This window comes from Passer montanus, unplaced genomic scaffold (assembly GCF_014805655.1).
Source record: "Passer montanus isolate IOZ18808 unplaced genomic scaffold, ASM1480565v1 scaffold1, whole genome shotgun sequence".
Taxonomy (NCBI): Eukaryota; Metazoa; Chordata; class Aves; order Passeriformes; family Passeridae; genus Passer; species Passer montanus.
The window spans coordinates 21,561,747-21,574,396 of NW_024356504.1; the positions used below are offsets into that span (position 1 = coordinate 21,561,747).

A 12,650-nucleotide genomic window follows, 5' to 3' on the forward strand; every position below is an offset into this window, starting at 1 on the left:
ACAGTTAATATTCATTAGCATTTAGAAAAGTACCCTCTTTCCTCTTTCTATGGATATTAAATTAGCTGTTATTACTCAGTAATAGGTAAGCAGCTGTTAAATCCCATCAACCCTAAGTAAATCACTTTATTAAATGTATTTGGATCTGGTTTTATTGTATCCTTAGGAACTCCTTGGTTCCTATGGGTTTGGAAGGATTAATTACTGAGGAAGTATGTAGTCATCAAAATGTCTGACACCTTTGCAAAGGAAATCAGCAAGCTCCTCTCTCCATTTGGGAAACCATCAAAATATTCCCAAACTAGAGATTAATATATTGAGATTAACCCTCTGGTGAGTATTTCACCACATACAGTTTTATAATCCAAAATGTGTATGAGGTTTTTGTGTATATTAACATGAAAAAATACCTCCATTCCCATTTAAACTGTATTGAAACACATATTTGGGATTTTTTTAGAAAATACCTCAAGTTATATTTCTAGCAGGTGTCACAGGAACAGCTCTGCAGTCCTCTGATGATGCACAGACCCTACTCCCACGTGTAAGCAGAGAAACCCAGCACAGACAGCAGCAGGGCAAACTTCCCTGGATGTTGTGGCTTGCACAAATCACCTGAGCTGTAACTTCCAACTGCTGGAAGGCAGTATTCCTCTTCCAGAGTAAAAACCTTTGTTGTGCATCTAAAAATCATGGGATGAGCAATGATACTCTCAACCCAGCCTATCCCCTCTGCCCCCACTCTTCCCTTTGCAGGGAGCATTCTGAATGATGTCCATAAAGGGAGGCTTTGGAGATGGCCCTCAAAAACTATTCACATCTAGAACACTTTTGTGCATGTGGCAAGAGTTTTTTTGATTATTTTAACTTTGTGTTTCATGCTGTATATTAAGAACATTATTATTTGTCCTGTCATTAAGTGTAGACAAGACAGTTTATATTCTCCTTTGCACTATCTGCTTTAAAAGGCTGCATTTATGTCTCTTTCCGAATCATCTTTTTACAACTAAATGATCCAAAGCATTTTAATAATGCCACATCCATCAAGTGGTCTAGACCTCACAAAGAATCATTCCATGAATATTGAAATGCTCACAGCTTATTCTTATAACTTTTTATTTTGTTTGTCTTTCCCTCTCTCTCTCCCTGACAAAATGAAATCATGGAATCATGTTTAACTCAAAGATCACTTCAGAAAATTGGAATTTCAGACATGACTTCATGCAGAACAGATCTCTGTAGAAGCCAAGTGAATCTTTTCATTGTGCCAGGTTTGCAATTATCCTACAAGTATTTTCCCTGTGCAGTACCTCCCCTGCTTACTAAATGTGTGAACATAGTTTAAAAATGTATACTATTTAAGAATATATACATATCTCTCAAATAAACAATGAATTTTTGCAAGCTTTAAGTTACACTGAAAATACCAAATCACAACTTACCTTTTGAGTAAGTAGAGCCTGAACAACCTGATTAGCCACCTGAAACAGAAAAAGTAAACAAATTTACATATGTTATCATGTGTGTGTATGCAAAACAACCTTCTTTTGTGGCCTGTCCTGGTTTGAGCTAGGCAGGGTTAATTTCCACTCAGTAGCTGTTACAGTGCTGTGCTTTGGATTCAGAATGAGAATGGTGTTGATAACACACTGATGTTTTGGTTTTTTGCTAAGTTGCCTTTATCCTAAGTCAAGTACCATATTTTTATCTTGTCTCATGCTCTGCCAGTGAGGATTTTCACAAAAGAACCTGGGAGGAAGCACTGCTGGGACAGGTGACCCAAACTGGGAAATTCCACACCACAGAACATCATGTGATATAAACTGGGGGAGTTGTCAGGAAGGAAACTGTCCTTATCTCAACATACAAGTTTTATGCTGATTCTTTTCCCCATCTTATTGGATCTGAGCCAGCAGCTGGGTGGTGCTTCATCTCCATCTGGGCTTAAAACCATGACAGTACTTTTTTGTCACTCAATGTGAGGCCCAAAGGGTTAAGGATTAAGATCCAACCAGAGTGAGTTAAAAGACTGTTATAAACATTCACTGTATGGGTTTCACAGATGCCAGTGGCTTTATACTCCACCTCCCATCTACAACCATCATCATTTCTAGCATTTTCATTTTAATCAGATAATACTGGTAAGAATACATGAAATTCACACCAACTACTTCTGTGCTAGTCTTCATTACAAGCAAATGTGCACTGTATCAATTGTAGTGTGACATGAGGGGCATTTAGTTAACTTCTGTCATCTCTTTGCAGTAGATGAAACTCCCACAGTTGTAGATGCAGTTTGTGAGCATCAGCATGGACTGACTGCATTCACTGGAGCAGACTTTTACCAGCCAAGGATGGAGGCCTGAATGTTTTCATGAAGTTTAATTGTTTCTTGATTAAATATTGACAAAAAGATGCATCTATCATGACAAGCAGGAACCATGAAGTGCCACAGAAAATTAAAGCACCTACTGTCATCGAAATGTGGTTGGAAGGCATTCACCCCACATAGCACAATTGACTTGAATGAGATTACACACCATTGATTAGCAGAACTATATATTCAACAGGGAATTTATGAAGTTATTTCTTTTATACATCCTTTCTAATTTATATTTACCAGCAAGGATAGGGGGAGTGAGGTGGAAGAAGGAGAGAGAGGAAGAAAGACTGAAGTAAGATCTTCTGTTGTTGCTGTCTAACTTGAAGGTTCCACACTATGCATGCACATGTTATCACACAATGTGCTGACCTATCAGTTTTATTCCTACATTTAGGAAGAGCAAGTAGAGAGGTCTCTCTTAGAAAAAAAGAGATTTTTAATTTGGTTTTGGTTTACAGAATTTACAGTAAAATTTATGCAGGTATCACTAAATAATCTGCATTGATTCTTGTTACTCTTGGCAAATTAAATAAAACCCCCACCACCGCTGATGTAAACTCAGTGGGGAGCAAAGAGCTGCAGCAGCTAATTCACTTCTGTAAATAATTTACTTTTGCTAGATACAAAAGCTACATTTTGCTCCTACTCATGAAATTGCCTAGTATCAAATTTTTTTTCCCCAAACTGGTCCCTAATTTCAGGCAGCCTGTGGAACAACGCTCCAAAAGAACAGCTCTCTACATGATTTAACAGAAGACACAGACTAATATTAGAACAGAAATAACCAACAGAAGTAAACATGCTAGGGTTTGAAAGCCCATGTGCCTCGCCCTGCAGGCTCTCAGGCTCTCCTTCCGACACTGCTCCTTCTGGCAGGTACTTTAAGGTCTGTTTGCTCTACCTGAAAATTGAACAAACCACAGCGAATACATTATTTCTTTACTTTCTGACACGGAGTTACTTTAGCAAGGAAGAACTAAAAGGTTCTTTGAAGTGTGCACTAGTCACTCACAACAGCATAGCCTACAAAATGACTCCTACAGCTTTACATATTGTACAGAGGAGTGTAAATGGCATAATATTCCAAATGGGGAAAAAAAAACTGAACCTGCTGATGCATTTATGACAAACTTTCCAGCTTTTGAGTGAAGAGAGGTATCTAAATGGAAGTACCTGCCAGTGATCCATAGCTCCCATGGAACTCCATAAGAAAGATATGTAACCAGGTTCTCCAGAAAAATGTGGCTATTTTTTTTTTCTATTATCTAGCAACTTGGCAAACTGTGTTGTTATTACCATTCAAGATTTTCAGGTCTGTATTTTTGGTATTCAGCAGGAACAGAGGTGGGAAGCCTTCAGTGAAATGTTCTGCAGTTACTAAAATTAATTTAGCACTCAATAAGTGGAATCATAGCCAAATGTTTGCATTTCAAAAGAGGTTGCCATTCTACTCCTACAGCATATGGAAATAAGCTGCTAAACTCAACAGTCTACTTCATTTTACCTTACAGGTATCAGGAGACACCATGGATGTGAATGAACAACATGCACCAGCTCCACAAAACTGATAGTCACAACTACCAAAAACTGTGGTGATTGGGATCATTGAAGGCAGAGGAATTGACTTCTGAGGTGCAGAAAATATGAAGTTCTCACTTGTATGAGACATAACTGTGCCTCAATCCCAGTAAAAGTCCGGCTGTAAAAGTACTTGACCTGTGATAACTGCAGTTAATCAAGGTGAAGCAAGGAACAGAACAGAGCTGGCTGGTTCCTGGGTCTGCTGTTCTGCAGAAGGTGACACTCCTTGCTTTCACACTACCTGTCTCTCCTTTGAACTTAATAGCCAGGATCTTTAGGTGATGATTCCTTTTCTGGATTGCAATAAAAGAGATAAAAGATCCAGCTTCACTTTTTCCTTAGGCAATTATGTTTACAAATATATGTCATAAAATGGTCTTAATAGAAAAGGTATAAAAAGAATGAATCAAAGGAAAGAGACCCTAATGCAACATCTGTTATGCCTTTTACAAGTACTGAGATTTTACACAGCTGCCTTTAATGTATAATTCCATATGCACAAAGACATTTCGAGTGTACTAAAATAAAAGATTTATCTTTTATTCAAATCTTAAAAACAGAATGCCTTTTTTTTAAGATAACTCTGCATTTTTGGTTAGTTAATTCTTAAAACATCAGCAAAAATATCAACTACCCCAAGTTGCATAATTTCCTGCATAATGTGAATACAGTGAAGCTTTGACAGAAATCTCAGTTGGCACAGTGATGTGAATAACCATGACATTGCCACCTACCAGTAAACTGACAGCTGAATTCCACAATAGGAAACTGAGATTAAGCATGTTAACCTCAAAGCCCAAAGGTACAGGAAGACAATCCTGGGTTTTGCATTAAATTTTTCAGCAACAGAAAGACACATTTATGGAGTATGTCTGAATTTAAATAAGCTCTTTTCTTATTTATCAAGTACTGGAACATTTCACTGACACCTTTTTCCAAATACGGTTCCAAGTTTTTACATTTACACTTCAGAGATGAACAATTATTTTAAAATCAGCGAATAATTGTTAAAATTCATAAAGGACTCTGCTCAGCTTGACCCATATGCTTTTCAGATTTTATCTTTCTGAACATTTGAGTTTCATTGAATTTTACCATGAAAATGATTACAGAGCATGCATTTTTATGTTACAGTTGCAGGCATTTATACAACATTAAATGTAGGGCATTATATGAATGAAAAAAAAGTAAAATAACTGATTAAAAAAAAAAAAGAAAAACGAGGGAAAATAATGGCAAGCACAGCTTTAGAAACTCAGCTCTGGTATGTCTTTGCTACAGACAGACAGAAAAATCACAGTGGCTATTTTTACTTCCTTCATATTCAGCTTAATGGCCACCAACACCTGAGCAGAGAGCACACTGTGCATTGCAAGTGTCACTTGGCTGTGACCCTGAGGGACCAGGCAGGTCACGCTGCCAGGGTGGCCAGGTTAAACGGTGCTTGAGTGCCCTGAGCAGAGTCTGCCTGTGCCCAGGGGACAGGAGCTGCAATCTGAGGCTGCTGAGTGATGAGTGAGAGGTGGCAGCGTTCTCTCAATAGTTATCAAATGATGTTCCCAGCCTTCAGCTCCTCTGATTCTGATTTTTTACTGCCTGTCAAGCCTCCCAGACATGTAACAGCCAGGAAGGCCAGGTGGAGGCTTGGGAGGGAAGCACTCCTTGTGCATCAGCCCGGGAGAAGTTCATTGCACTCACAACTCCTTTGACTACAGAGGCAAAATTAAAAAAATTAAAATCATGGCTGTAGTAGGAGCTCACGTGTTTCAGTGGCAGCCTCAGCTGTCTCAGGCTGGGGTGTGATTCCAGCCCTGTGCTCCCAGGAACTGCTCTGCTCCTCACTCCAAACCTGCCCGGTGTCCCTGCGGCAAAGTGGAGCTGCAGCACACACAGAGACACGGCTGCTCTGAAATACATCTGCTGCTAAAAACACTGAAAGGCTCTGAGAGCCAGACCAGGGGAGGGCTGAAGAAATTCTCACTTTCAACAAGAGGGGCTGGTGTAAGAATGAAGTATGATTAGAGCAACCATCAGACTTAAAGCCCTTAAGAAATAAATTTTCCAGTGGAAATATTTTTAAATATCTTTAATATTTAAAAAAATCTTCATTAAAAGCATTTTATTTGCCTAAGATCTCCAATAATCCTGTCTGGAAAGGACTTTTTGTTATTAACTAATTAAACTTCTGTCTCATCTCCTATTCTCTTTACTGTTACTTTAAAGAAAGAGGGTGAGGATGTGTGATTTCTTGTGCAGCTCCACCAAAGGAACATGCTCAGGTGGACACTGACCCGGGACTCCTGCAAAATCTGCAACTATTAAATGAGGGTTTTTTGCCTCAGTCATGGGCATCAACTTCTTCACCCCAGTGCCCAGAAGGCATTAGGTCCAAGCTTGTGTCAGCTGAAACAATGCTGGTTACAATTCCTCTGCCAAAGCATTGTGAAACACACTAAAAATGAATAAGATGAACAAAAAAAACCCACCAAAACAGAGAAGCCCAAACCCACAGGTGGTGAGAAGCACTTTCTGCTGGAAAAGTTGACACGGTGAGAGAAGATGGAGACAGCTGTGATAATACAGAACTGAAAACAGCCAACATAATGCTGAAGTTAATAAAGTTCAGAGCATAGTTTGATTTAATTATATGATCTTCAAACTGAAACAGAGTGTGAAAAACAAGCCTGGGTCAGAAATGCACCAGCTTACTTCAAACAGGATACAAGCATGTTTTCTCTCCTTATAATCTGCATGGAGTGTTTTGCTGAAATGGACAGTTACAGTACTTCACTCATTTCCAAAACTAATTATGTAAGCAGATTTTGTCCTAGACAATCAGAAAATAATTTTAAGTCAGGCTCTGTAATTTAAAATGAAGTTAGCAATTATATGGTAATTTCATCCTTATCACCAAGATATCCATGCATGGTTTGAGTGTGCACTGAGGGTGACTCAGGCCACTGCAGACAAAGGCTCTGCTGGACCCCAGAGCCCCAGAATGAGCAGAGCATGACCCAGGGGGAAGGTGCTGCTGCACATTTCCTGACAAAAATCTGCCACAGTGGCAAAAGAGAGGATTTGCTGGTGAAAATCTGCACTAAACAGGAGGTTTCTTGTATTAGAGCCATATTGCTCAGGCTCCTAACACTTCAGCAAATGCCAATTAAAAATTAAAAAAGCTGCAGTGAAGACTGGAATTGTCATCTGCCCGGGGTGGTTTGCTTGCTCACGCACTCTTTTCTCCAAGGTACAGCTGAGCTTCTTGTTTTGTTTGCATGTCAGCTAATTACTTATGCCATGACACATCCTCATTATGGAATGGGTAAATGATTTCTACCAAGCAACTCTTGGAGCCACTAAGAGCTTTCAAACTGCTTTGAACTCTGAGGCATGTTGGAGAGCCTTATTGGGAGGAAGAAGTGAGCATCAGTAGTTGTGTGGAGAAAGCTCCATGCAACAGGAGACACTAGGCACTTCTGGAATGAAGGCATTGCTGCAGTGTTCAGACAGTAAATGAGGGGTGAATTATATTCAAGCTGTAACTGGAAGTTCTGATCAAGCCAGCAGCTAGGAAAAAAACAGCATTAAAAGCTGTGTATGTAACCCTAAGGGGAGCTGAGTGACTCAGTTCTGGGGTTATGGAATGTAGCACATGGGAAAGCTGAGGGATTCCTGATCCACACGTGTTCCACTTGACAGAAAAGGAGTGCACAGCACCTAACAGGCAAATTATAATCTCCTCCTCCTTCTCAAGAAAACAAGCCAGTCCTATGCATTTGTCACATGGATATCAACTTTTCAGTGAACAGCTGTGGTCAAAACAGGATTTACAGCAGAGGTCACGGAGAACAACACCTTTGACTGCCAGACACATGTTCTTGGAATTAATTAAAATGAGGTAATACAAAAATTGCAGAACAATGTCAACCTTCTAAGAGAGGCAGAGATTAATTTGTATTAATTTAATTATAGTAGCAGGTAAGAACAACCTTTTAATCTACCTTACCTCATCGAGACATCTTTCATACTGTTCTCTCTGATTTTCATTTTCCAGAGCCAGTGCTGAATTTTCTGCCTACAGTAAAAGGGAATAAATAATAAATAAGTAAATTTAGCAAAGGATATATTTCATCACATGATAATTCACAAAAATCCTTAGAGGGCTTACCTACCGTACTTCTTCAAGATCCAGAATAAAATGCATCATACAGTTTACTTTGCTGCAGGTTGGTGCTTTGAGTAAAACCAGAAGTGACATTCATTTATGAGATTATTCACACCCTGCATCACAATTGAGAACAATATCCTAGCAGATATTCCATGTATGTCCACCATCTCACCTTGTCAGGTGCAATAGAGTTGGTAATGAAACACTATAAAAGATATTGACATATCTTCCTCTCTTCCTCTCCCTTTTCTGTTTGGAGGGAACTTTTTACTTAAGAACCACTTGGACACAAGCAGAGGCAGCCACTATCACAGGGAAACAAAAGCCAACATCATGTAAACTCTTAACTGTGGCAGCTCCTCTCAAGCCTTGTTCTGCAGCGGGGAACCCCACAGGCATAGATCATTCCACAGCTAAATGGTGAATTATTACATCCTTTAACTGACCCGGATAAATTTAATAGTCTTTACTTACAAAAAAAAATCTGATTATTTCAAGAGTGAGAGGTATTTTGCTACATCCCAGTGTAGTCTTGAAGACTTTTTTCTCCCACATATGTAATTTTAAATATGATAAAAATTCCTGTGCAAAAGGGCCTTTCATCTGTCTTTAGTTTTCATTACGCTCACATTTTTGCATAGTGAAAGTTTAAAAATAGCACAATCTGGTAAGTAAATCACAGTAAACTAAAGTATTTTTCTCTATATATCTATTTGACTTTAAGAATTCTTACAGTATGGGAAGAGGAAAATCTCTAAAAGTGTGATGCAGTTTCATCAGAGCAAGTTTCAACTAGTCTTCTCTTAAAGACTGAGAAAGTAAAACAACATATATAAAAATATATGAGTGAAAACTGGCTCTAGAAATCTCTCTGCCTCCCATGCATAACTTCCCATCACATAACCATAACACCAGAATCAATACATTCCTATAATTACAACTATTATGCAATTTACAGTACTTGCATTGCTTTAACCTTCTGTCAACCTATAAAACTTAAACAAGTGCTGTTTCAGTGGAATTGTGGTTACACAAAACAACAGTGATAAATGAGTTAACATTTGTAGTTTTAGAGGAAAATTAATGTAATGTGCTGTATGGAAAGACTCAGTGAAAGATGCACAGTTGCCTCTTCCTTGTTGAAAAAAGTCAATGAATCAACAAAATAAGAATCCCAAAGTCTATTAAATTGATTCATTAATAAAAATTTCAAATTCAGCTGAATCATAAAAGTAAGGCTAGGAAGCAAAAGCAAATGTACACTATTAGCCAGCATCTTGAAAGAGATTGAAGTGTAAAAGTGTGGTAAGAAACAAGGGCATATAGAGTTTACTTATTTAAAAGTCTAAATAAGCAAGTGTAGAGAATCTGTGCTTTATCTCCAGGGTACAATTAAAGCCAGCAAAGGTGGTAAAATGCTCTGCATCATATTTTCACAATGTCACCTATGAATGGGTTCAACATAAGGCTATAAAAAGTCTATGGGTGATCCTGCAGAGAGCACCGTGGGATGAGGCAGCAAAAAGTGGCAGATGCAGAAGGAGCAAAGGAGAAGAAGAAGCTGCAAAAGCAGCAGTAAAAAATCAGAAGCTGGAGGGTAAATAGTCCTCCAGACTGAAGAGGCCATAGTTTGCTTTTACAGACATATTCTTGCAGATTGATCGATCAAATAAAGAGAGGTTTCTTACATAAAAGTATTCCTCAGTTAAAGATTTTCAGACATTTTTTCTATGAATACCCCCCTAAAATGCCACCCAAAAGAAATTCTTACTGTTTTGAAGCAATCACTAAAGGATTAGTCTGCACAGACTTTCACTCACGCATATAGATATATTTATGGATTTTATTTCTAATTTTCATTTTTATTAACATAAAAATAGGTTGCATGGTTTTATCCTAAAATAGTTTGGGCAGACTGCTTACACACAGAAATCTGTACAAGAACTACAGCACACCCTTGTACACAGAGAGCTCCCCATGCTTCTCTTACCCCATGTTTTGGAATGCTGTAAAATGTAATGCTACATCTTCCTGGATCTCTTCCCTGAACCTCTGATTTCAGTAAGCTATTCCATTAGAAACAGGCTACCAAAATTAGGAAATCTAAACCTGACAGCATTATAAATAAATGCTACATTTCAGCTCTTATCAATCCACAGTGGAAACATCTGTATAATAAAACTTGTTCTCACACCACTGGTTTTAAAATTGTAGTGAAAGGATGTAATGCAGTCAATGTTAGCTTGACTTTTGTGCTTCTTGATTGCCAAGCAAATCATGCCTATTTATTTGGCACTTTTGAAATGAGGAATAGACTGGAAGGGAACACTTGACTGACTTTGCTTTAGAATCTCTGCCAGTTCCCACATCATGAGAAAACCAGTACTTGATATATTAAATCACTCTACAGTGCAACCAAATACTTGATAATAATCCTCATTCCCAGAAAGTGTTCATTTGGAAAATTTGTAATAGCACTTACAGTCTCAAAACCCTGCCTCCTAATCCAAACCTTCATTTATTTAACAGAAATCACTGGGTTTTGATGTTATTATAAGGCTGCTCAATTTTTACTCCAAAGGATCTGCGTTCCTCTCGTATTGTATATTCTGGGCATCCTTTGCCAGTTAAGCAGAGTACATCTCCTTGAAGGAAACTGCTATTAAATTTCCATTTTTATTTTCAGGCCACACTTGGAGAAGGCTAAGCTGCAGAAAGGAGCCCCTCTCTTTTCTCACAGCTGGAAAGTTTTTGCACACCTGCAGGGACCTGGGGCAGTGACAGTTCTGACCCCAGCTGTAATCCTGGCAGGGGACAGTGCAGGGAAAACTGAGCTTGCTGAGAACAAGCAGCTGAGAGGCCTGAGAACAGCACTTTCTCAGATAGCCCCTGATTTCTGCAGTGATTCCTAGTTTAGGCATAGCTGTCCTCCAGGAATTTATGTATATTTTGTGTCACACACAGAAATGAACAATGATTTTCTGTCCCTCAGCCTTGCCAACACTAAAAGGGATGCAGCTGAGCAAAGATGGAGCACTCAGTGCCTGCCACCAGCACCTCAGACACACATGTTGTTTTTTGGGGGACAGCTCACAAAGCACAGCAGCATTCAGTCAGCCAAAAGTACCTGTGGCACAACTTACCACTAAATGCAACATCAGTACCTGCTGCTTTTGGATCATTACAGACTCAAGGACCCTAAAGTGTCAAAACAGATGTCCCTCCCAATTCTGATTTTGAAAGTATTTTGCACTAGAGCCTCTCCCAACACTGGAAAACTTAAAGATGACTTGGATAATGTTAAGCCACCTTCAGCTTCCTGCATTAGAGACAACATGGTTCTGAATTGTGAGATGGAGTTTGAAAGGTAAAACTTCAGACTGCTTTAACAAAACAGGCTGCTTGAATTGGTACCATTGCTAACATACAGTCATTATGAGACACTCTGTCAATTGATTTTAATTCCTTCCTCAGGACGAAAGAACATAGCCCTGGTAATGATAAAACTTTTTTGAGTCAGCTAAATTCTCTCTCTCCCACAGATATTTTCTCCTGTGGGGCAGCTGTTTGCACAGTTTCAGAGTTAATAAAAAGCTACACACCTGGTGCTTCAACAGACAATCCTCTGCACTTTTATAATGAAATTATTAAAACTATTAGTTAACTATTAAATTTAATTGAATTTTCTACTAGAATGCACAAATAAAAGAGAAGCATGATTAAAACAGAATTATGTACAATATAGTTTTCCTTACTCAACCTTTGTCTCAGAGTGGAGACAATATAAAAGGATGGGAGGGGGAAGAAAGAAGAAAGCAGGGAGTGATATGCATTTTGCACCAAGGGAAGAGGAGATCATAGAACCATAGGCTGGATCAGAAGGGACCTTTAAAGATCATCCAGTCATGGGCAGGAGATGAGGGTCTAAAGGTTGTATGTCTAGTTAGCAGCTCAGCATGCTCTGAAGGTATCATCAATAAAGGTCAAGAGGAACAAAGTTATGACAGTGAACTTTAAAATCCCTGGCAGAATGCTACCCCACAGTTAGCATGTGCACTCCTTTGTTATTCATACTAAACCGTTTGTCCATTTATAGAAAGCTTTATTGATTTACACAGACATTCATTTGTCATGGCCAGTGCAGTGTATTAAGAGCTGTCCAAGCACTTCAAATGTACTCAGCAATTTTTTCCTGCCTCCAGCCTCTGATTTTGTATACTTCTGTGGTCACAGCTTTCTACAGCACATGAGAGGTCAAACCCTGTTGTTGGCAAAGTAAGAAGTGATGCTGTTGCATTTTTTCCCTAGGTCCTTGGAGCATTTGTGGTAAGCTGCTGTTGTAGGAAGAGTTTACCATTTGAACCACCTCTGTGTCTTTGGTCACAGGGAACTTTTTGCATGTTTCTGTCCCTGCTATGCAGAGAATTTGTCCTTTGAAAGACTAAGCCAACAAATTGTCAGAGAAAAGTTTAACACCGTACTTATGCTGGTCAGAAGAGCTGAAAATTACATTTTTGC

The 12,650-nt window shown here is 38.9% G+C and overlaps 1 protein-coding gene across 2 annotated transcripts in view; it reads right to left on the bottom strand.

Moving 5' to 3' along the window:
- NCKAP5 (NCK associated protein 5) overlaps nt 1-12,650 on the bottom strand; it is a 354,162-nt gene that overhangs the window by 86,747 nt on the left and 254,765 nt on the right. For both annotated transcript variants that reach the window (XM_039700287.1, XM_039700277.1), the window contains exons 9-10: nt 7,971-8,039; nt 1,443-1,481 (exon numbers count right to left, since the gene is read on the bottom strand). In XM_039700287.1, the coding sequence (XP_039556221.1) occupies nt 1,443-1,481; nt 7,971-8,039 (108 nt within the window). The remainder of the gene's footprint in view (nt 1-1,442; nt 1,482-7,970; nt 8,040-12,650) is intronic.